Source organism: Natator depressus, chromosome 5, assembly GCF_965152275.1.
Source record: "Natator depressus isolate rNatDep1 chromosome 5, rNatDep2.hap1, whole genome shotgun sequence".
Lineage (NCBI taxonomy): Eukaryota > Metazoa > Chordata > Testudines > Cheloniidae > Natator > Natator depressus.
In genome coordinates, this window is record NC_134238.1 from 94,422,018 (window position 1) to 94,448,094 (window position 26,077).

Genomic DNA, 26,077 nt, shown 5'->3' on the forward strand with positions numbered 1-26,077 from the left:
ATATTTCGTAAATAGAAAAGGATTAACAAAGAGATGAGACTAGGAAACAAAAACAGTGATGGTCAACGACAAAGAATTATGTATAAAATTATAATCATAACCCCTAAGAAATGTCAAAGGGCATCTTTAATTTCTCAAGCAACTGATAAACTATATTTGTATGAGATAAGTATCGTCTTTACTCATGAGACCACAGTAATAAGCTAAATGCTGATTAACTCTAATGATAGATCAAGATATCAGAATTAGATACTTCTCACAAAGTCACTTCTTTATTAACCTGTTTATAACTCACCAAATTTGATCATAGTATCCCCCCCCAACTTAACGTTGAAGCTCTTTTTCTCTTTAGAAGCCTGGTTTTCAATTTCACTAAAACCAAACTACCTCAAATTTCATAACATATCTCATCCCAGGGTAGATTTTTGCCCCCCAAACCTGGAGTAAATCACACAAGGATTTGCAGAGGTATGGGTTTTTTTTAAAAAGTTCCCTGTTTTTCATTTTCAGACTTCCCAAGCCGTATTTTTGACTCATCATATTCTTGAAACAATTTTTTGTCTCAACAATGCACGAATGCCTGCACCATTTACACAAACTTAAAATAGTGAAACAGGTACCTGAAATTTGATTAAGATTGCTTTGAAATTTAACACAAATTTCTACTGTGCATGAACTCAGAAAAATTTCAAACTACATATACTGAATGAAGACAATGACATCTAGCTTAAAACCTACATTAACGCATATACCCCAAATGACAACAAACATCCCCTTTATTGAATGTTTGCATTACACAAAACATTTACCCACCCCCCCACTAGGATGTTGATGCAGGCCCAGAAAAACCTATGCTTGACATCCTACAGAGACGTGCCTTGAGAAACTTTCAAGGGTCTGTGCTTCATTTCCGTGGCTCCTTTTATATTTCTAATGTACAGAAACAAGTTCCCAGGCTTTTAAATGGCACTTTAAAGAGATGCTTGGCTAAAAAAGTTTTGCACTTGTCCTTTGTGTTAATGTCAAGATGATGTAGTGCTGTAGAATGAAAGAACGAAGAAAATCTTGGTTATGATATTTTGCCAATCTACAAGACGGGTATGCTAACTAGAAATAAGAAAATGAGCTTTATTTGCTGTTGTTATTTTAGAAACAGGAATGTGGAAAAACCCATTCAAAGATTGTGTAAGCTCAACCGCATTCAGGTAAAGGAAGGAAGCTGTCATATTTCAAACCAACCCCCTCCCAATTTATTATAGGCAGGGTGCGGAGCCTGGAGCGGAAGTGGCGGATTCCTCTCTTCTGGGATCGACCGTGTCGGCCAATAGCACCAGCCTGCGAGCCCCCCCCCGCAAAGCAGTTGCCCCGATTTGCCATACCCAAGGGACGGCTCTGGGCAGAATTGGCACCTTTGCCTAAAGTTAAAGTTGCTTAACACTGTCCATTATAAGTCCCAATTTTTGATTGCTTATGCTCTGCCAAATTTAAATGCTTGGGTTGAAATTTTTCATGCTAGGTATCTGTGCCTGGCTGAGTTCTTTTTGAAAATTATCACTATATATTGTGTCTAAGATGGATATAACTCAGATTGCTAAGGAAAACTGATAAGCAAGAATCAATTTGCTCCTTTCCTCATTCATTTTGTTGCTTTTCTATGTGGAGAAAGTCTGTCTGTCATTAATGACAAGCCAGAAACATGTCAAAACTTACTTGGGAAGACCTTAACTAAAGCTGGACTTACTGCCTTCTGGAGTCTTTTCACCTAACAGAGAGAACTTGCAATAAAGCTTCTTCATAAGAAAAGGGAAGGGGCATTCATCACTCTTACACATGCTACATTTCTCCATGTGAACAGGAATTGGGCCTTGGGATTGGGAGCTTCTCCAGGTTTATACTGAATTTAAGGCATGGCAAATTCAGAAAGCCTGGGTGTGCCATGAGGAACGCAATACATATCAAAGAGAGGATAACAATGCTTTTTCTTTTGCATGCCTCTTCTTACTCACACACAGCATTACTATTCTTACAGAGCTTGATCCTGCTTTCTTTGAATTCAGTGGCAAAACTTCCATTGACTTCAACAGTAGAGAGTTTAGGCCCACAGTATGCATCTATTATGATGACCTAGTAATCATCCAAATCTGATAATCATATACGTAACTAGCCCAAATTACAAGACTAAAGTGAAGAAGGTAGGCCAGAAGCAGCATTTTAGAACTATTACCAGCAGGAGAGTGAGTTTGTGTCTGTGTGGGTTTTTTTGGGAAAAAGGGGGGGTGGGTGAGAAAACCTGTATTTGTGCTGGAAATGGCCCACCTTGATTTTCATGCACGTTGTAAAGAGAGTGGTCACTTTGGATGGGCTATTACCAGCAGGAGAGTGAGTTTGTGTGTGGGGGGGCGGAGGGTGAGAAAACCTGGATTTGTGCTGGAAATGGCCCAACTTGATGATCACTTTAGATAAGCTATTACCAGCAGGAGAGTGGGGTGGGAGGAGGTATTGTTTCATGGTCTCTGTGTATATAATGTCTTCTGCAGTTTCCACAGTATGCATCCGATGAAGTGAGCTGTAGCTCACGAAAGCTCATGCTCAAATAAATTGGTTAGTCTCTAAGGTGCCACAAGTACTCCTTTTCTTTTCAGAACTCAGGCACTAGTTGCAGAAGTCTTTCTATTTATAAGACAATCAAGCCCTCTCTTGTCTTGAAGCGGCATAATCCTAAAAGCTTAAAACTAAGTTTAAAATCAATGATTTTCTGGATTCTCATTGAAGTTTATCAGAACAGTTAGTGGGATCTTTTGTTTTTATTGAATAAGTACAGGTCACTGTAGCAGGGCAGTCACCCTGCTCCGGCCCTGAAAGGGTTAAAAGACAGCCCTTGGAGAGGACTGGGGCTGAGAGCCAATAAGAAGAGGCTGGGAGGCAGCCAATCAGGGCCAGGCTGGGCCCTATAAAAGGGCTGCTGGGCCAGAAGGCAAAGTGTTTCTCTCTAGCTTTGGAGAGAGATGGACCTAGCTGCCTGAAGGAGCAAGGGTACATGAAGCCGAGCAGTGCTGGAGAAGGGCAAAAGGAGCTAGGGAACTCCAGCCGGGCAACTCCCCAGGCTGAGGCCTTGGTAAAGGCCTAAGGAGGTACTAGGGCTGCAGAGGTGCAGCCCAGGGATAGGCAAAGGCAGCAGGTCCAACCCCCTTGCCAGTGATGAGTGGCCATTACAGACTGCAGTCTGCCCCAGAGAATGGGGACTAGATGATGACTGGCAGTAGCCACTGAGGCAAGATGGGCTTAGAAGGTTGGGGGTTCCCCTGGGAGGGGAGACCCAGAGTGTGGGGGTACTGCTGCAGGGCAGAACCCCAAGGTAAAGGGCACTGAGGTCCGGGAGGGACACGGGGGCCTGAGGCAGGCGAGACAGTGGCTAGCACAGGGCGCTACAAGGGCTGGAATTCAGCTAATTCCCTGACGACCAGCAGGAGGCACCGTGCCAGTGAGTGCTTGATCTGCTACAGTCACCTTTTAGAGTCTCAAGAAAATATTACATACTTTTCCCCATGGAAAGATTTTTGCTTAGCTTTATCAACATGTTGCTTTCACACAAATACTTCTGGTTCAGTGCTTGGGCTGAGGTTCAGTTAAGTTTTTATTTCTTTTCTGAACTGGTTCATTTAGCCCACTTAAAATTACCCTAATTAAAAGCAGATTTTATAAAACTCTGACTACAGGTGTGCTCCATGCTGGCAAATCCTTGTGAATCAGCAAAGATAAAAGGGATGAAGAATGATGCAGTATACATTATTGTTTCCGTATACATTATGACTTTCCTCCGCCTCTTCCCTCCTCCCATTCCAAAAGCATTGTTGAGTTTGAGATGTAACCAAGGTTAAAATGAAAATGCATTCTGTGAAACCAGGAGCCATCAGAGCAAGAAAGTCTTGCTGAATAATATACGAACATCTGTATTGTTTTCAGCCTGCCAACTGTCCTGCTTGACCTGCATATTTTTTCCTTTTGTTGCCTACAGTCATTTTTCGCTGCACAAGGGTGATATCCCCTAAAAGATAAAAGCTAATGGCAGAAGCATGTCAAACTCTGAAAGATATGCTGACTATTGAGAACACTTCACACAATGGACCACTGTGTAGAGGTGTAGTCATACTCTAAAGAGGCCTTCTTTGATCAGAGAGATAGTTACCTCACTAGTTTGTGGTCAGACCCTATACAACTGATCTATATAAAATAGTGTAGAAAATTGCACACCACTGAACCAGAGAATTTGCCATGCCATCAAGATTAACATTAAGGTTGGAAAGGTTGATGTTTAGAAATGGTAACTAACAAAACTATAGTGATTTATTCAGCAGTCTGAGTGCAGAATCGAGTTGGGTGAATACTGTAAAAAAAGATATTCCCAACCATTTTGTTCCAGAAAAAAACCCCAACAGTAACCTTCTCGCATTTGCTTCTACAGTATCTGAACTACTTTTTATTTTTTTCCTCCATATGACTGAACTTTTGTACAAACGAATGCTGGCAGAAAGAGTCATATCTATGTTGTTATATGTTTGCATGAGTACTCACAACAACACACTGTGCGTGCAGGCATTTTGAAAGCTTTTAATGTGCTTGCAAGTAACCCAGTCAGAAAGCCCAAACAATAATATGTGAATTAGATGGCTAATCACCAGTGTGAATAGTGAAAGCAACAGGCACAATGAAAAGTTTGGGAACAGTTGCTACTGCAGGCTGAAATATGGTTACATAAACCATTTGGCTAATAACTCCAAATAACAAATAAATATTTCAAAATCAAAGCCTGTTAATGAATAATTAGAAATAAGAGAAAGAAATGAAACTTGTCAATATAAACAGTTTGCTATTAAGAGTTCACCTAACCCTAGTGGTGATCAAAGTATAATCCAGTGCAAATATCTCAAAGGTCCTTGAGTTTTTGTATTTAATTCTTCTCAACTGTTCACATTCGACTGCCCTAGCTCTCATCCACTGTGAGGTGCACAGGAGAGCAAATAAAAGTAAAATGGAGCAGAAAAGCCCCAAAGCAGCAGAAGACAGGGAATCAGCAAAGCCACCTAGCACACTCCTTCTGCCAAGAAGTTCACAGAAACTCTCCAAATACAAAGATGGTCTTGTGATGAAAGTATGAAACTGGGACTCAGGCAACTTGGATTCAATTCCCAGCTCTGCCAGAGTGTGCCATCTTGGGCAAGTCTGTGCTTCAGTTTTCCATCTATAAAACTGGGGTAGTAATACTTTCCTTCCTCATGGGGGCGCTGGGAAGGTAAATTTTTTAATGTCTGAGAGGCGCTCAGATACTAAGGTGATGGATTCCATAAAAGTACTTAGATAGACCAAATTAGATAAATAGAGCCCCGCCCAGAGATCCAGAGCTGCCAATCATGTCTAGCTAGCCACTGAGGACAATCCCACCATGTTTCCTGTCAAAATTTCTGTTTCTGCAGTGAGGCAGACATTTTGTAAACTCTGCTTCTCATACAGAGCTGGACTCTGACTTTTCAGCCTTATATAGCAATGAGTGTTCTTCAATTTGATCTTCATAGTCTCAGTTATTTTGGTTGATTCTTTCAGATTTTGAACAAATGTTGAGCTTTCTTTTTATGTTCTTCTCCAGCATAGAACAAGTTCTCCTTGATTAAAAAGAAAACGATGGACAATGGAAGGAGGCTGAAGCCAAAATCCCACCATTTCAGCCAATGCTACTTTAGAGACCAATAAGGGGGGAAATCTGTATTTTGACTGCTCTGCTATTCCAGAAGAACCCAGTGATCTGTCAGACTCTTATGAGGCTGCTCAGGGAGTGCACCTAAGAGCCTCGCACAATAGCTCAAAGCTTCTATAGTGACAACTGAATTCTGGTAAGAATTTCCTGGGGAGTAGCTGAACCTACATCCAACATTTCAAGATTTTTGGTTTCTAATGAAAGCATCAGCAATGTGGCGCCTAAAGTTATATGTTGGATAACTCATAAAGTACTTGAAAAGGAAAAAAGGGCAAGTCTTGCTACTCACTCTGCCCAAGTGGTGTCTGGGATGGATATAGTACCTGCAGGAATCTACTTCCTCAGATAAAGAAAACATCTTCTTGTCTGTTGTTCCATAAGGTTAGCTCCATGTCAAATAAATAAATGAGGATACAGGAAAAACTGCATCGGATCTACTTATTCTTCGGATTTCAATAAAAGAGGAAAAGAAAAAAGGTGGCAGAGAATGCTTTCAAATATACAAGGGGAAAAAAACCCAAAGTAAAAAACAAAAATCCAGAAAATCTTATTTCATTTTATTCCTTTTCTGACTCCTTGTTCATTTAGGAAGATGAGCTGCTGGATTCAGACATTGGCGCTTGATTCAGGACACACTGTTTCCCCTTGATTATTTCCAGATAATGAGAATAAAAAAGTAAAGACGACTTTCTGAATTCAGAAAAACAGAGCAAGAGGAGGTTAGAAGCTTATCTGGTAAATATTTTCAGTTATGTAAAACAAAATAAATAGGTATTCCAAACATTCCAGTCCTGGGAGTTGCAATGAAAGTGTAACGGGAGTAAATGTAGCAGCTTAACCGCTTCCATGCAGTGTTACATATCCGATGATACAGTATGTGATTGGACATGGTGTAAGGGATTTGAAATTGCAGGAAACAGCAAAGGGAGTTAATAGACAATACATTACATTTTACAAATATCAGAAGGACAAGTCAGCCCACATATAAATTGCTAAATGTTGTGATATAGTGGGGAAAGAGCAGCCTGTATCTGCACAGAGTATGAGACATCAAGGAGTATTACTAGGCATCTTGAAGAGATTCCCCCCACCCGCCAGATGATAACAATCCGGGGGATCAGAGAAGGAGAAGTATACCCAGCTTCTCAGACTGCTGGAATTAACGGCTTCACGTATTAGTTATATTATGAATAATACTGTGTGTGAGTCAACTTTTATTGACAAAGTGCAAATCAGCAGAGGAAAGCAAACAGAAAGAAACAAGTTAAAGTCACTAACATGTTCAGTAGGAACCAGCAACACAGTACAAGGATCCTTGCTGTATGGCCCACCAAGAGCTATTGTTATATACATGCAAGACTCCAAAGATAGAGAGAGGATGCATTTCAGGGAAATAGTCAAGAGCCAAAACTTGATGGGCATCCATTTTCTGGAGCCAAGCACTTGATCACTGTTAGTACCCTATCAGCACTCAGGGGACCAACACGTTTTGATAATATAGGGTAGTGCCATAATAGTGTCCTATAGACAAAGAGGAAAGAAGAAGCATCACTTTGTGACTAGAGGCCACGGCAGGTTTCAGAGTAGCAGCCGTGTTAGTCTGTATCCACAAAAAGAACAGGAGTGCTTATGGCACCTTAGAAACTAACAAATTTATTAGAGCATAAGCTTTCGTGAGCTACAGCTCACTTCATCGGATGCATAGAATGGAACATATAGTAAGAAGATGTGTATATATATACATACAGAGAAGGTGGAAGTTGCCATACAAACTGTAAAAAGCTAATTAATTAAGATGAGCTATTATCAGCAGGAGAAAAAAAACTTTTGTAGTGATAATCAAGATGGCCCATTTAGACAGTTGACAAGAAGGTGTGAGGATACTTAACATGGGGAAATAGATTCAGTATGTGTAATGGCACATGACAATGTGTAACGATAAGGCCATGACACTCTCTGAGTGGGAGAGATAATATATGCTTTTCTTCCAAGTAATTCACCTAAAGGTCAGTCTCCCAAATCAGAATGGTAGGGGGTTTTGCACTCACTTTTCCCAAGCATAGATGACAATGCAAAAAGAAAGGCAGTGGAGAATCTGGCCCTGATTTCCCAAGCAGTCTGGCTGAATAAGGCAACATAAGGCAACATAGCACCATAGTAATGAAGTCCACATCCATCAGCTTTCCACTGAATAGTATCCATTATGTGAGTCCAAAGAGAGAATTCGCAGCTCCCAGTGGCCATGGTTCACTGCTCCAGGCCAATGGGAGCTGCTGGAAGCAGCGCGGGCTGGGGGACATACTGGCTGCAACTTCCAGCAGCCCCCACTGGCCTCGAGCAGTGAACCACAGGCACTGGGAGCCGCGATCGGCCGAACCTGCAGAGGCGGCAGGTAAACAAACCGGCCCGGCCCGCCAGGGGCTTTCCCTGCACAAGCGGTGGAACAAGTTTGGGAACCACTGGTTTACAACAATGGGTTTGCAAAGGAGAAGCCTGATTATTTCTGTTTACGGCAAATTATAGTTAAACAATTTTTTCTTAGTAGGGGCCAATCCTGCTCCAATCTATGTCATTGGGAATTTTGTCAAAGTTGGATGTTTGCTTTTGAAAATCCCACTATCTGCAATGCCCATCTGCATTTTTAGATGAGTAAATGCATTTAAAAATCTTACCCTTCTTGTCTCTTCTTCAGTGCAATTAACTGAGCAGTTATAATTTAAAAACACGGTTAATGCTAAACATATATAAGTGTTTTCTCATGTTTTATTCTAAGGGAAAAATATAAGAGGAACAAGTACTTCTGGAGTAATATATATATATATATATATATATATATATATATATATATATACACACACACACTACCAAGAATATGCCATAAGTTAACTAAAACTTTAGTCCCAATTATATGTATTGTGATAAAGTTCTTCTTCTACCTTGGTGGGTCCTGCACTTATTGGCAGATTTTGCTCGCATCAGAGATTCACAGTAGCTCTCAGTTGACCACTTTCATGGCTCAAATCTGCTGTTCACTCAGATAACCTCATCACTGGCCAGCATGGGAAAAAAAGAGTAAGAACAATCCCCGCAGTTTCTGCTGATCCACCATGTGGGTCGGGGAACAGCTCAGAGACCTTCCCCTCTGGTGGAACCTCCTGTGTTGGGTCAGGAGGTTTGGGGGGAAACCGGGCCCACACTCTACCCCGGGTTCCAGCCCAGGGCCCTGTGGACTGCAGCTGTCTAGAGTGCCTCCTGGAACAGCTGCGCGACAGCTACAACTCCCTGGGCTACTTCCCCATGGCCTCCTCCCAACACCTTCTTTGTCTTCACCACAGGACCTTCCTCCTGAGGTCTGTTAACTCTTGTACTCCTCAGTCCTCCAGCTACAAGTCCTCTCACTCCCAGCTCCTTACGTGCACCTCACTAACTGGAGTGACAGTCTTTTTAAACCAGGTGTCCTGATTAGCCTTAATTAATTCTAGCAGCTTCCCAATTGGCTGCAGGTGTCCTAATTAGCCTGCCTGCCTTAATTAGTTCTAGAAAGTTCCTGAGTGTTATGGAATAGTCCCTGTTATCTTACCCAGGGAAAAGGGACCTGCTTAACCTGGAACTAATGTATCTACCTTCGACCACTATCTTGTAGCCATCTGGCCTGATGTGTATATATTTAAAATTCTTGCCAACTGACACCTTGTACACCACATTTTAGCCCAATGTGAGTTTTTAAATCAAAGGCTGTATGTCCTTGCCTTTTCTGAAAAAAAAATAACAATGGTAGAAGAGAGGGAACAAATTAATAAAAAAAGTTGTGAAGTCTGACAGATGACTTCTCTTTTGTTATTATTACTTTTTATATGAATTAGATTGTAAGCTCCTTTATGGCAGGAAATGTATTATTGATTCTTAGCTCACTTACACTAGTGCAAAACAGGAGTAACTACAACAAACTCAATGGAGATAAACTGGTGTCCCAGTAAGATCAGACTCAAACCCAATTCACAATGCCATGCACATCTATAATGTGTGGCAAATTGCCGGCACTACTATGATGGGTCTCGCACTTTCTCTTCTTGGGTGGGGGTTCAGGGCACTGTTTCTTGCCCCTGAATTGGGATATTAACTGCCCCACTAGTGTCCTAGAGGAGGGGAGTGGAGAGGGAGGGACCCAGGCCCGCCCTCAACTCCGGGTCCCAGCCCAGGGGCCCTAGGGATAGCAGTAAACTACTAGAACTAGTGGTTCCTTCCCCTGGGCTACTTCCCCCTCCTGCCCTTCAGCTTGTGGGGCTTCCTGCCCTCCCTCTGCACAAACTAGGTGTCCCTTTACCTAGGGTCTTGGTCTTCTTAGCCCACCACAGCACTTCTCCAAACTCTCCTCCGCTTCCCTCCAAACTGCTCTCTGCTCCAACACCAATCCACTCTGCCTCAACCCCTCCACTTGTCTGATTGAAGCAGGGTTTTTTTTATCATGTGACTGGCTTCAGGTGCTTTAATTAATTTATAGCAAACTTTCTTCCCTCTACAGGGAATAAGGCTCCCTTCTAACACTCTCCTGCTGCCCTCTGGCCATGCTGTATCACAAATGCTACACACAAATATTTGATAATAGTAATTCTTCCCTGACATCCACCTGTTCCAGAGAAATAGTAGAAGCAGGGAGTGTGGCTTCAACAACTGGAGGCTGGGACTCCATGAGAATCTGTGGTCTCAACTTCTTGGCTCCCCAGCCATACAAGAGGAGGCTATCCCCAACCAGTCAGAGAGACTCTGGATAGAATGAGGGTCACGGAATATTGAGGATGAGCTTTAAACAGCATTAAGAAATCCTATCATTTTTGCTTATGGCTTCTTATAAATATGGCTTCTTAGCCACCCTTTTCGTGGGTAGCCCAGTGAAGCCATGGCAGATCGACAGTGGAAGAGAAATCCTTGTGTTTCTACATTTCTCCCTTCCCCCATTTAAATCTACAGGAACAAGGGAGTTTTGCTTCATTCCATGACACACAGCAGAGGCCCAAATTCTAACCCTCTGAATGGGGTTTAAACTGGAAAATGCTGACATTAGCTACTCTGTTAAACAACTTAATGAGGGAAGGAGACAGAACAAGATTAGTGCAAAATTTACACAACAAAGATCATTGTGATGATTGTGTAAAAGCAGCCAATCTAAGTAATTGCTCACTCTTGAATCTTTATAGCTCAAGACAAGAATGGAATTAGTTGTCTCCAGTTTGCAATAAAAAGCACAGACCATTAATATAACCCTTGAAATTAGTTCCGGCTACATTTTGATGTCCTGGCATTTAATGGTTATGAAATAACACCTCTACTGATGCTCAAACTCCTGGGTAGATAAAGAAAGCTACAAGTTCCACCTGAACCAATCATGAACAAGCACAACGTAGTCTAGGTTTGATTCACAGCAGCACCATTTTGTTTGACACAAAGATATAAATGCTGTGAGCAACGGACAGAAGCAACCATCAATGTATAAATATATACAATAAATACAAATGAAAATGTTTTCCCATGTTTTCTTATAAGGAAAAAATACAGGAGGAACAAGAACTTCTGGAGTAATATATATATTTATTCATTTATTACCTCAGATATCTCTGGTTGAAATCCACTCTGCATACATAAACCCCAAGTAATCAAGCTCTGTGAGGGTGGAACAGTAGGGGAGGTAAAATCCACCCCCAAACTAGGGGCAAGATGCATCGTTGCTGCTATTTAACAATAATACCCACGGCCTCTCTGCACAATTATATTAGGTGCTGGGGCCAATGTGTCCACATAAACATAGGTCTGTGGTCCTGTCCCAGGCTTAGCCCCCACTGTGGCATTCTGTGTTGGGCTACGGAAAGCTGGTGCACTTTTTACATGATGCTCTGCACCACAACAAAATTCATCCCACCTGCATTTCAATATATAATTCAGTATCAATGCAAAACTATGACAAGTGTATTAACCCAAGTTCATGCCTCCAAGGAAAGAGAAGAAGGGAGCTTTTTGGAGTGTAATAGGCCACTTCCAGGAGCAAATCTAGATGTTGATGAGAATCTTCAGAGTCCTATTTCAGGATCAGCCATTTAGAGACTGATCACAGCCCACTAAAAATGAATTAATCTGCCACCAAATAATGCCTATTTGGATATAAGTTCTCAGAGCTCAAGGTTATCTCTCGGAACATTCTATAGCAGCATCACTTTACAGTAGCATTGCTTGTGGGAAGTCAGGGTTGGTTGCTTCCCTCCAGTTTCAATTGCAGCTACTTATAGTTTTAAACAGGATACATGCCCTTTGGGAATTAATAAAACAGGTTTGACATGATGCACTAAAGGAAAAGTTACACTTTCACACCGGTGCAACTCAGTCTATTGAAGTCAGCTGCATTGGACTCTGGGCTACACATGTAAAGTGATCAACTCTGGATAATGGATTTGGTGTCCACAGCCCCTGCTATTCATTCCTTTGTCTATACAGCAGCACTTCACAAGAATCCTGTAACATCTGAGCTGCTGGTCCTTCTACTGCTACCAGGGAAATCTGAAAGGATCTCAGTTGTCTGAAAGAGCAAATGCGCACAAGACAAATGCTGAATACATCTGCAGAGGAAAACAGGCTCTGAAAAAGTTCTCAGTCCCCTTCAGCAGCCACTGTCCTGTTCCTCAAAGTTTGCATTAATGCAGTACTCAAGCATTAACCTGTGAAATGACCCTTCCTTGCTCCTGAGAAATGCTGGCTGGTTGTTGACAGGCCACAATTTACCAGATGATGATCTTCTCAGCAGCTTTCCCAATTCTTCTCTTTTCCACATTTCCTGTCTACCCCTAAGTGCCTTTCACACTCAGTGTCCATGCAAACATGTTCCATATTACACAGAGGCTATCAGATTGTCATTTCCATCGTCAATGTGCCAGACAGCATTCCATTAAAAAAAAGAAAAGGCGTTATACCCTGGGAAGGGGAGATGGAAAGGTACACCTCTATCTCAACAGGAAACATCAGCAGAGGGATAGACATGGAGCATGGTGTTTTGATGTGTTTTTAAATGTGCTACCTAATTGATATCAGCCTCTTAAGCCTGGTCTACTCAAAACATTCCACTGGTTTAAATTAACTAATGGTGTGAAGTTAAACCTATGTATTAGTTTAACCAGCACAACTTTGTGCGTGGACACGCATATATTTTAAACAAAGCTTGTACCAGTTTAGTTTGCCCCTGTAAATTTACCAGTACTGTATAAACTTTTAAAAAATGATTTAAGTGTGTCCACACATAAATGCATCCGATGCATCCGATGAAGTGAGCCGTAGCTCACGAAAGCTTATGCTCAAATAAATTTGTTAGTCTCTAAGGTGCCACAAGTACTCCTTTTCTTTTCACACACAAAGTTGCACTGGATTAATTAAAAAGGTTGACCATCACACCCTTTGGTAAACAAAGCAACTATTCTGTATAGACAAGCCCTTACACCAACTCTACCCAGATACCCATCTGGGGAATAAGCACAGTGTAGATTTTTGCTAACTCTTCTGGAGATTACAACTGAGCTTAGCTTGGTACCTATTTTAGACCTTCAGTTCGCAAAAGAAGTCACTGTCACTGCAACTACATCTGCTTTACACAAGTGGCCACAATTAACTATTAAGGTATGTTTTATGGAAACTTTACACTATATACAGATGTAGCTGCTTACATACAATGCAATACATTGGAGAATTAAGACCATTACATTTAAACAATGGTGTTGCACCATTGTGAAAGGAGAATGTAATGCTATGGATGACCAAGAAACACAGGAAATTACAAAATACTGTAGATTTTGGCAGAACTTATACCAATACCTAAAGTTAAGGTTTCCTGATACTTTCTATTGTAAGTTCCTGTTTTCAGTTGCTTTTAACTTTGCCAAACTTTAACCACTCACACTGAAATGTCCATATTTGTTCTCTGCCTCAGGCAGAATTTTATTTTTAAAGTTTCAGCACAAAAATAGTTCAGTGTTTCTTAGAACAAGATTAGGGGGAAATGGTAGTTTTTCCAATACAAAATAATTTTTCCAATCATTTTCTGACAAACTTCTGTGCTTCAATGCTTCGGAGCAGGAAATTGGAAATTTGGCAGGGTAAAAGTCCTTGGGCCAGGAGGTGCCTTTTGCTGTCATCATGAAAATCTGCCCAGATTTGGCTAAATTTTATGTCTCTGAAAAGTGTAATTTGCACATGCCCTGTAGAACTTCTTAGAGAACTGTTACTGAAATTTCCAAACCTGTATCTATCTGTAATGAACATGCTCCAGCCCACCAGAGCTCATTAGATGTCAACTACACTGACCCACCTACAGAATAGGCACTGGCTACAACTTTGGATATAGGGGACATGGCAGCAGTAGCATCAGCAGCTGCCCTGCTAGCCTAGGAAAAGGAGTGTTTGGTTAAGAGCCAGGAGTCTGCTTTTCCACTGACTTGTTAATAATTCTATTCATTTCACAGCCCTTATTACTTAACATTTATTTCATTAGGGTAACAGGTAGAAAAGTATAATTCCTCCCATTTTACACATAGGGTAACTGAGAGCTTGCACAAGTTACTTCTAGCAAAGTTGAGAATAAAACTCATTTCTCCAAGTTGACAACCAAAGGCTCATCTAGTTAGCAACACTGACATTCAGAAATAATGTGTCAATTTTATGTGCTTGTCTCTGCTGCCTATAAACACTAGACCACTTTCCTCTCCAGAGCCAGGAATAGAACTGCTGATTCCCACTTCCCAACATTCCTCTGAAGCCTAGAAAGTAGCATGTAAGCCAATGACAGAGTATGTGTTGTGTCCCCCTCTAGTGGCCGGCCCACATAGCTGAGAACAGCTACTGCTATCAGTTACTCCTTTATTTCGAGTAAAGAGGCGTGAAAAGGTCGGTGCTGTGGATGTAAAGGCCCTGCATTCCAAGCTTGCTGATGACCCGTAATGGAGCCAATACAGTTCCATATGATGGATGTCTTTCTTTTTGTCATGTTTATCTTTATAGCTAGCAGCATGAATAGTGATGTTTCTGGAGGTCACCGAGCTGCCATGGTGATAAGTACTCTATCTTCAAAAATAACACATTTCTCTGAAGCTTGTGTACCTACAATTGTTACATTTAACCCCTAAGATTGTGATGGTTTTAAGAAGTTAGCAAATAAAGAAAATTTCTGGGTTTTTTTCCAGTTTGTTTCCTTCATGCATTTGACTGCACTCTGTCTAGAGAGTTTCATTCTTCCTTCCATCAGGACTTGTCTGCAAGGGAAATTGATCAGAATAGCTATTCCAGAATAGCTCCCCAGTGGACTCTCCATTCTGGAATAGTGTCCACATGGGGAGGAATAACTATTGCAGAATAGTTTATTCCACAATAGCTATTCTGGTTAATTTCCCCATAAAGACAAGCTCTAAGGCCCCAGTCCTTCACACATCTATGCACGTAAAGTATCCAAGTGAAGTCAATAGGACTGCTCACATGTGTCAGTAAGTGTTTACATGATCATGGCTACAGTCCATTTCTCCTTTTCCTAAAGTTATATTAAAGGAATTAAACAAACAAGGACATACTATTTAAAGATGATCTATCTCAGACACTAGACTTTTTAAGATTAGTTACTTACTTACTAAAAAGTTCACAGTGTCTCTTTAATAAAAGAAATGAATGTGGGAGGAAAAGAGACTATAATCTGAGTGTGCAGAAAGAGCCACGATGGAATTCCCATGCTCCAGAGACAGCCCAAATCTTGCTGTGTAATACTTTCTGTGATCCCCAAGCCTCACTTCGAATTTTATAGTCCCATGTCATCTTAATTTTATGGTGCTGGCTCCACCCCATTGTAAATAAATTTCCACTGACATTCTAACTTCCTCTCCTCCTGTCCCACTTCCCCCTCTAGTGCATTACATTATATCATCAATCGCTATTGATTGTGATTCAGACTTCTCATCCAGACTGACAGAGAAACTATGCAGCCAATAGAACAGGAGTACTTGTGGCACCTTAGAGACTAACAAATTTATTTGAGCATAAGCTTTCGTGGGCTACAGCCCACTTCATCTTGGGAGACAGACCAAGCCCGCAACCTGAAGCAAATATTCTCCAGCAACCACACACCACGCAACAAAAACACTAACCCAGGAACCTATCCTTGCAACAAAGCCCAATGCCAACTCTGTCCACATATTTATTCAAGTGACACCATCATAGGACCTAATCACATAAGCCACGCCATCAGGGGCTCGTTCACCTGCACATCTACCAATGTGATATATGCCATCATGTGCCAGCAATGCCCCTCTGCCATGTACATTGGTCAAACTGGACAGTCTCTACGCAAAAGAATAAATGGACACAAATCTGACATCAGGAATCATAACATTCAAAAACCGGTAGGAGAACACTTCAACCTCTCTGGTCACTCAGGAACAGACTTAAAGGTGGCAATTTTGCAACAGAAAAGCTTCAAAAACAGACTCCAACGAGAAACTGCTGAGCTTGAATTAATATGCAAACTAGATACCATTAACTTGGGTTTAAATAGAGACTGGGAGTGGCTGGGTCATTCCACATATTGAATCTATTTCCCCATGTTAAGTATCCTCACACCTTCTTGTCAACTGTCTAAATGGGCCATCTTGATTATCACTACAAAAGTTTTTTTCTCCTGCTGATAATAGCTCATCTTAATTAATTAGCTGTTTACAGTTGGTATGGCTACTTCCACCTTTTCATGTTCTCTGTGTGTATATATATATATATATATATATATATATATATATCTATCTTCTTACTATGTGTTCCATTCTATGCATCCAATGAAGTGGGCTGTAGCCCACGAAAGCTTATGGTCTAATAAATTTGTTAGTCTCTAAGGTGCCACAAGTACTCCTGTTCTTTTTGCGGATACAGACTAACACGGCGGCTACTCTGAAACCTGTCATTATGCAGCCAGTGACATCTCAAGTGCCAGAGCAAGCAATTCCCCTTCTTCCAAAACCTCCACACTAGAGCCTTATCATTTCTGTATAGCAGGGAAAAAAACAAAACACATAAAAATAACTCATCAAATGGGTAGAACTGGTTGTACTAAAAACACAAAGACAAAAATATAAAATCAAGCATGACAGAAAAAGCTCCTAAAAATTACAGGAAGGCAAGCCGGAATTCTCATTCCCAATCATCCTCAGGCAGCAAAGGACACCCATTCGTTGCTAGAGAAAAGGTTAGGAAAAAGCTTTTGGAAAGGGGAGATTTTGCCTTTAAAGGGGCACCTCCCCCCTCTTTTCTCTATGTTCTTCTGTGGGGCAAATGACTGAAATATACAAGAACGCTGCTCTGAGGAAGCATGGAGAGGTGAGGCAAAGCAGAGGAATAGCATAGTGATGTGTTGGTGGGTCACGTGGCTAACAGCCTGCTATTTTATCCATGCTGCAGAGCTCATTTGGATATGTGGTGATTATTTCAATCCCAGAACAACAGTTAAGAAAGGAATAGGGTATTTTAAAACCGTGGTGTCCTGGCCAAATGCCAGCTTAGGCAATTACATTCTGCCTACTCTAATTCCCACTGCAATTTCAACTGGCTATGGTATTGTGTTCTGTCCTAAATTCGATGTGATGCTGCTGTGCACTATTAAACAGACAGTTTTCTCTCTAGAGCTGGTTGCATTTCAAGTTAGGTGAATCCCTGTCAAAACAGAGCCAAACCCTACCCTTATTTGTGTTGATGCAATAAGGCATCAATCCTGCACAACTACATTTTCTAAGGGAGTTTTAACATGGACTTCAGAGGGTGCTGGATTAAGTCTCTGCTAGAAAAAGGGGGTTGGGGAGCATCTTCCCCAAACTGAACTAGTATGGCAGCATAACTCTCAAAAGATCTCTAAACTGGGTAACCCACATGGCCTGAATGAGGCACAGTGTGCTGGATTGTACATGGCCAGGCACCCTATGCTTATGCTGTTATGTGCAGTACATGGTAAGTGGGGTAGTAAACTTAGGTTAAAGAAGCAATGAGGTGTATCCCTCAAACAAAACCATTTGTTTCCCTTGACAACCTGTCCTGTGCTTTCTAATATCAAACCTGCTGCTAGCAACTTTCCCAGCCTGCCACAATTCCAAAGAGTTGGGCAAGTACATAACTCTTAGTTTGTATTTCAGTTTAAGTTTGTTCAACCACATTTTATCACTTGGGAGAGAAAGGGATCCCCTAAAGAACTGCCCTTAATGTATCTTACAAAAACATTTCATGGCTAATGAAACTCTTTGTCATTAGTTTAGAGTTATGCAGCTCCACTTTTGGTTAACAGCTTATAGTTTACCTGCAAGTTTCAGTCACCAGCTTTTGACTGTTACTGTGTGGGTGTTCTATCCAACTTGTAGTTAAAGGTTGTTTTAATGGTATTTTAAGAGGAAATCAATAGTATATCCAGATATGTGTGCTTTAGCTGCACAACACAAATAGAAGATTCAGTGGGCCAGATTTTCCACTCTATTAGACCAGTACACCTAAACTCAAGTCAATGGAATTGCACAGGCACAAAACAGGTGCAATAGAATGAAGAATCATAATCACTCTCTTTAGCGTCCTCTAAGCTAAGGTCTGCTATAGGGAGAAATCCCAAAGAAATGCATTTTCTTACTTAAGTTCCTACCCAGCTGTCCTGTTAAACCGGGACTATCACACTGCTACACAAAACAAACATAGTCTTATTGCAGATGTGGTCTGCCCCAACTTAAATGAATAACTGTAAACTACAGTTAAGTTTTGGGATGGAAAACCCATTCTTTCCAGAAAAAAAAAATCCCTCTTCCTTAAATAAGAGGTCTTTACCACAACCCCCACAAACCCAGGTCAATACAAGGGTTCATCTTCCCTCTAATATATTGTTGCACCATGGACCAGCTGGGACTTAGAATGTGAAGGGATGATCTGACTCATCATCATCAATAATTCATATATAAGAAAGAGAAGTAATGGCATAGAACTTCACAATAGTATTGTATCTGTGAGTCCACTTTTTGGGTAGCTTAAATAATTAGAACTATGGAGACAGCTTTTATTATACTTTCTCGGGTAAATACAGGAAAAGTGAATCATGAGAATATGTTTTAACATAGTCTGAAAGGAAAGGCTGCTGCTCCTCACGCATCTATTATTCAAGTGAGTTACACTGCTCAGTATCCAAAACCAAGGCATTGAAAGGAACCTCCCCCCCCACCCCGCAAACAAATGGAACTTTGTTTTCTTTTCTCTCTCTTTTATTTTTCCTCCTCTGGAAATCTGTTAACCTCAGTGACTTTTCAAACCAATGTATTCCTTTTGATTTTAGAAACATAACCATTCAAGCCAACTCTGAACTTTGGAGAGGATTATGTAGTGTAGCAAACAGACCCTTTAGACATAGGTTCAAACCCTGTTTTAGAACAGAAGTCAAATTTCTCTATTGGCCATACACTAGCAAATCCACCACACAGTCTGATGTGATGATTAATAGTCATGCTTTGTGTTTCTACGGGATGTTCCTTCAAAGGATCTCAAAACATTCTAAAACATTAATTAAGCCTCTCAACCCTCCTGTAAGGCAGACAAAGATTATGTAAGGATTACCACTGAAATGCAGCCATCTAATGAATAGACACAACAGCTGGGTAATGGTGCACAGCAACTCCACATAATTGTTTAGCATAGGCAGTGAGGAAGAATACTTTTGAAATGAAATTGCAAGGGGAAAGTAGTTAAACATAACGTGATTATCCAAGCTGGACTTTAGACAACGTTTAGCTCCTTTACTCTTGCAAACAGTACAATGGATCTTTAATTATAACAAAAGGTCAGATCATTGATTTAATATCTCATCTGAAAGATGACATGATCTCCAGAGTCATGGTGTCTCTTACCACTCTGATGGGGAACTAGATCAGTATTAACTCTGAGGCTAGCTGCTAAATCACCAATACTGCTCCTTGTAAAATATACATGTTCTATGGAGAGCTACCCATATACTGCCTGAAACTGCTTAATTATGAACATCTGCTAAAAATCACAGCACAAAATGAGTATACCAGCTATAGGCCTGGTACACATAAGAGAGGCCCAAGACTAGATAGTAGGAGTGTTGCAAATCAGGATTGGGCTGCAGTGGAAAAGCTTTCATAGCACTTACCTGCCTGTTAACAGGTTTGCCAATATTTTTTGGGTCCCTCACTTTCATAAACAAGAAATCCAGACATAAATTTACAGGACAACAACAACAAAATCTGCAGTTTCCTAATAGTACCTCACAGCCATCAACTAAACTTGCAGAGAAACTGCATGAGATTCTGAGTACCTAAACTCACATTGACTTCAGCGGAACTGATGAAACTCTGCCCCACTGTAGGTTTGGTCTCCATGTGTCTTCTAGTACACATACCGTCAATTAGTTTTCCTTTCTAAATTGTTATGTTTTCCTAAAGGGGACATGTTTGGTGTTACCAAAGCCCCATTTTGTCTTGCACTGAGAAGGGCATTTTCTTAGGACTGATCTTTGGAGCGAGCAATCAAAAAAATTCAAACTCTCTGTGTTAGATTGCATTAGGTTCTTCAGTGTTCCATATTTGAATAATGACATGATAAAGTCAATAGACCCTTTTATTCCACTGAAATCACTTTACTGTCCATTCAGGATGCATTAGAATCTGTTCTGCCTGTCAGATATCTAATATCCATTCTGATTAAATGACTTAAAACATAGATTCTGTTGTCCACTACAAAAGTGCATCCATAAACTGGCAGAAAATGAATTGCCTTTTGGCATTTTATTGGGAAAATGTGTTAATTTGACAAAGGAAGAAAAATGGCAATGATTTGGAGTGGGTATATTGGTCTTCTGCTGGAAAAAACATTCTCATTATTTTGGACCAAGTAAAAGCAAAAAAACTCACTGTGACTTATTAACTCTCTCCCCACCTTTGCAACTACATATAAAACGGTGTAGATACTATGAGCGGTAGATATTAGAAACCCAAAGAAATATTTTTTACCTTTTATGATTTAGGCCAGCAAAGATTCCCGACTTCAAGCATTTTTGTATCATGATTCTTACAGTCTATGTGCGAACACATTCTTGTGCAAAATACAAATTCATTCATTTAAAAAAGTATATACATAGGGTTATTAAAATAAAATGTGTTAATTTAATTAAATATGAAGCCGCAAAATTTGGAACTGTATTCCAACAGAGCAACTATATGTCTCCTAATCAGAAATTATAGGCCTGATTTTCTTCTTTCTCATATGGAGCAGATCAGAAGTCCTTCATTTTAAAGAGATAGGTTACTAAGCTCTGAAATATCAAAGGAAAATCTCAGCCTGAAACAGAGAAATGCCTTTTTTTGTGTGTGGTCCAAAATGAAAACTTGTTTTAATGTTGCTAACGTTTGTTTTCGTTTCTTAAATTTCTAAGTTTACCCAATGGTGTGGGGCTGTAACCCAGTAAGTCTGTTTGCATTCTATCCAGTGAGTTCTGATGGCTAAGTGACACAGTTGTTTTAAAATGATGTTTACAGGTGACAGCTAAATAAAAGACATAGAATTAAGCAGCAGCACTCAGCACTAAATCAAAACAAGATGACTTGCATAGCAAGAATGACTTCATCCACAGCTGACTGGTGTCTTTAGCTGTGCAAAAGAGAAGTTCTAGTATAGGCCCATACCATTTACAAGCTTCACAATTCTCTGCCAAGTTGTAGAAACCAAAGTAAACTTCTGGCAGGACTCCTACATACCACAGTAGTTAAAGACACTATCGTCCTACTCTAGTTTTGACTAAAAGCTTCAAGAGATTGATTTAAGGTTTTTTCCTCCCCCCCCATTCTCTACACTTGACAACTTTATTTTTAAATATCATTTCAAAATACATCATTCAAGTTTATCTACTGCCTTTTCACAAATCCCAATTTTTGCTTGCTCATAATTTTATATTCCTAATAAGCCTCATTACTGATTAAAAGAGAAAAGTTAGCAAACAGTACCAGTACCCTGAAGTTTCCCAGCTGTGTCCTAGCAAAGCTCAACGAAGACACCTGCTTAGTTTTGCAGCATTTCTTTTTATTCCTTCTTATCACTCCACCCCCATAATTATATTGCTTTATAAAATAAATTTGCTTAGCCTGCAGATGTGTACTTCTATGTCCCACTGTCCTTTTTTAATTGGAACATTATAATGCACTGTTGAGCGTTGGAGCAGTGTTAGAGCAGGAACTGAGAGTCAGGAGATTTGGGTTCTTTATCTACTCCTATTTATGATCGTGGGCAAGTTGCTAAGACCTACATTTTCAAAAGTGACCACTTCTTTTGGGTGCCTCCATTTTTGTGGGACCAATTTGAGACACCTGGCACCTGATTATCAGGTGTATTGAGCAACCAGAATCCCAGCTGAAAGTCAGTGGGGTCAGGTTTTTAAAGGTAGTTAGGCACCTAAAGATAGGCACCTAGCGGGATTTTCAAAGATGCCTAGGTGCCTAACACCCACTGGGAACTGGGCACCAACACACTTTTGAAAATCTCACTAGGTGCCTATCTGCATTTTTAGGCACCTAAATAGCTTTAAAAATCTGGCTCTGAGTACTAAGGGTACTCAGCACCTCTGAAAATCAAGCCAGAGATTCCTGATGTTGGGAACCCAAACTTTACAGACACGTCTGACAATTAAGGCCTTGACCTTTCTGTACCTGAATTTTTCATCACTAAAATGAAGATGATAATAGGCCCCTGTGTAAAGCACTTTAAGAATCTCAACTGAAAAGTGCTACAGTACATTTCACAAGAGCAAGACTCTTTGCAGTCTATTTTGCTTCTTTTTTTCTGTTTTATTTAACAGATGTCCTAGAAGCATCTCCTAACAGATTCAATTTGATCATTAGCATTTTTCTTGTTGACATGTAGTCTGTGATCTTGGGTTTGCTGCTTGCTTCACCAAGTTAGCATAGCAGCAAGTTTTGTATAGCTTGTTCCAGATGAGCCTTTTTGTTTAACATTACAGTAAACCACATCTGCAGGATGTTTACAGATTTCAATGCAATATGGTTTTATTGGCAGTTACTATCTAATTGCACTACTGTTTTAGAAGATTTTTCTAGTAAAGAAAAGACAGACATTATTCAGAAAAGTGAGCATCAGTATGAAAAAAGGATAAGAAATGTGCCGATGGTATAGAGAGAAGAAAATAGTTCATGCATCTACTTGTGTCTAGAAAATAATGCTTGAAGCATGTAAACAACAGCAAACGAGAGAACCTGAATTAGAACATATGCTAACATTACAACCCCACATAAAATAGTTAATAATAATAATTTATTAGATATGCTATTCTAATCAATTTCAGTATAATAGATTTCTGTGTGAAATGAATTTTTCAGTCATTTACAACCTCCTATATCACTGTTTTAATAGCCAAATCCCTGATTAATTCTCATCCAGATCTTACTATAATATCTTTATAAAAAACTATAATGGATATTACATAAAGTCTTAAATTACACAGCTAGTAAGCTTTAAGCGGCACATTCATGCTATGAGAAAATACTATTGTAGCAGATGATCTTGTATGCATTCATTTTCAATTGTTTATTCATACATTTTCTTGAAATTTTTGCAAAATATTTGATTGAAGAAGCGTTTCTTCCCAAACCCAGAGGGGCTGTGGGCATTGAGGAGACAATACAAAAGTGGGCAAATCCCAAGCACAACACTCAGCTTGATTAGCCAAACTGGGCACTTGGCAGAATCCGCCCACCCTTGCCATGAAAGTTATTGCAACCCAAAGACTGGAAGAGACACTGCAGCTCATTGTATCGTTCCCCTCTCGAGGCTAAGAAAATCCAAGTGGCCCAGCAGCACCACTTCCTTTGCCATCAATATCTCAGCCACATTATACAAGGAGTCCCTGAAGGCAGAGCTCTCTGATGCACAGGGTATGCACCAACCCTGCACAGCCCACCACCATTTTGCTGCAGGAGCAGGATTTGTCCATTTAAGTTAATGGATGTTTCGCCACTGACTCTATTGGGAGCAAGATCGGATCCTCAGTGTCCTTTTGGAGAGAACCCTCTGACCATAATGGCTGCAGCATTGATGGGTTTCAGACAGAAACTAATCAAGCATGGCTTCTGTAACACGAGCACTGTAGGGCTGAGGGGGAGAAGAAATAGCCTAAAACACTGGAGTGGTGAGAAGGAAAAACCTTCCTCCCTTATCGCTTCTCTAATGCAAATCTATCTTGCAGGCAAGTAACATTCCAATACCTGCCATGTATATATAATGTAGGAATAATCTTGCAGTGGCAGGGAGTCTAGATAATTGCCTCTAATGTCTATGATTCTATAAAAAGGATTATACTTCCCTGTGCAAAGTACCATGCTTAACAGATACATAACTGTCCGCCGGGGCTCCAGTGATAGTGCTGGGCTCTTTCAGGTGCCCCAAGAATGGTACCAAGAGCCTCCCAGGGAGATTCTTGGACCATTAAAAATAACTGCTGAATAACATCAAACAAGAAGCTGATCTCCAAAGGAGAAAGCTATCTTTCAAACAGAAATATCTAACCATCAGCAACAAAGGACATACAATTACAATCAGAACTAATTACCATTTGTTAGTTAGTTTTAAATTGCCTCTAGTAAAATCACACACACACACAAAACTCCATTAATTTTGAATTGAAGTATATTTCCTCACAACACCACAAAAATTAAAAGTGCAAGGAAATCATAAGCTAAGGCAAAGTCCACACAAAACACAGTACCAGACTCCAATAATTTGCTTAGAAACAGCATCTGAAAGAAAGGTTAGACTTGCCAAAAAACAAATTCAAAATGGGTTCATTTTTAAATGCTTACTTATAAATTCTCAGGTAAGTACACCCATCTACTCACAGAGTGAGTGCTCTACAGCGTGTGAGGAGACACATTATATTATATATACGTAACATAGAGTTAAATGCAAATCTCAGTGCTTTATGGAGACATTCGGGTGCATCCCTACTACATTGGCAGATTTGGTATGTTCTACTTGAGGCACTGCATTTAAAATGTCAAACATGCCAGAGTGAACAGGCCTTACTTGTTTTCGTTGCTGGCATCATACCGAGGCATGGGGTCAATATCGTTGCTATTGACATCATAGCTGGCATTCGAATCCTGTAACCAACAGAAAAAAGAGAGAGAGAGAACCAGTTTCTTATTAATTAGCCATTGACTCATGGGGCCCACATACATTCTTCAGCAGGTTTCTACAAGAGAGTAATTAGGTTAACTAACATTCCTGCGGTTTTGTGATGTTTTAGGAAAGGATTATATGTTCAATAATTACAGGATTTACATTTTTAAAATTTTGTTTTGGAAAGGGTGGAGGAAAACAAATACATTAGACAAAAGTATTTTTCCAACAACCATTATGAAATAGGAAGAGCTGCTTGTCACATATGTAAATTTATTACATAAAACTCTATATTCCTCCTCTGACACCTCTGTATATAACACCTGAAAAAGAGACGAGGTTTGCATTACATTTATCTAGGTTCAATAACAATTGGATATAGTCTAAGAAAAGAAAAACTCCTGAAACTTTAGGAAGCAGAGATCCTTTATATTCCTCAAAGAAAATATTCCCACATACCGTTCAAACACATAACACAAACTATACACTCTGGAAAAGAATATACCTTTTTAAACTTCCTTATCTTTTCAGGGAGCAGAACTGTTTGTAATGTATGTGAAATGTGTGTTTTTGTCATATTGTCCGCATTTACCAAGATTCTTCCTGTTGAAAATAGTTTATAGTGCAAACAGTTGCTTGTTTCTGTGGCTTCTGTTAACTGATGTGGTAGCATGTGGTGCGTTGACATGGCAAGCAGATCCTTTTAATCTCTTGTTTGTTCAAAACCAGTTACCACATCCACCTCAAATTTTCCTGTTTGTAGCCACATAGAAGGCATTTGTCATCAAACCAGTGAATTGCCCTGGGGAAATTCCTCGCTGGCAGGGGGAGAAGGTGGGGAAGGGAGTAAATAGCTGCATTATATTCACTGGAAGGATAGGACTGGGATGAAGTTAGTGGCATCTGATACAATCTCGTCTGATCTATGAGGGAGGAAAGTTGTACCTGGCTTGTTTAAATAACCTATGATCTGGGAATTAACATGAAAGATGTAGTGCGTGTGAAGATCGAACGAATCTTAAAATTGACAAATAAAGCTATATCCTGTCACTGATTTTTAGGCAGAACTTCCTGTTGATTTCAAAAGGGAGTTTATACACAGGA

At 40.2% G+C, this 26,077-nt stretch overlaps 1 protein-coding gene across 4 annotated transcripts in view; it reads right to left on the reverse strand.

The window, feature by feature from the left end:
- The window catches only part of PCSK5 (proprotein convertase subtilisin/kexin type 5), a 303,081-nt gene that overhangs the window by 174,286 nt on the left and 102,718 nt on the right, over positions 1–26,077 (reverse strand). For all 4 annotated transcript variants that reach the window (XM_074953227.1, XM_074953228.1, XM_074953229.1 and 1 more), the window contains exon 5: positions 24,878–24,954. In XM_074953227.1, coding sequence (XP_074809328.1) covers positions 24,878–24,954 — 77 coding nt within the window. The remainder of the gene's footprint in view (positions 1–24,877; positions 24,955–26,077) is intronic.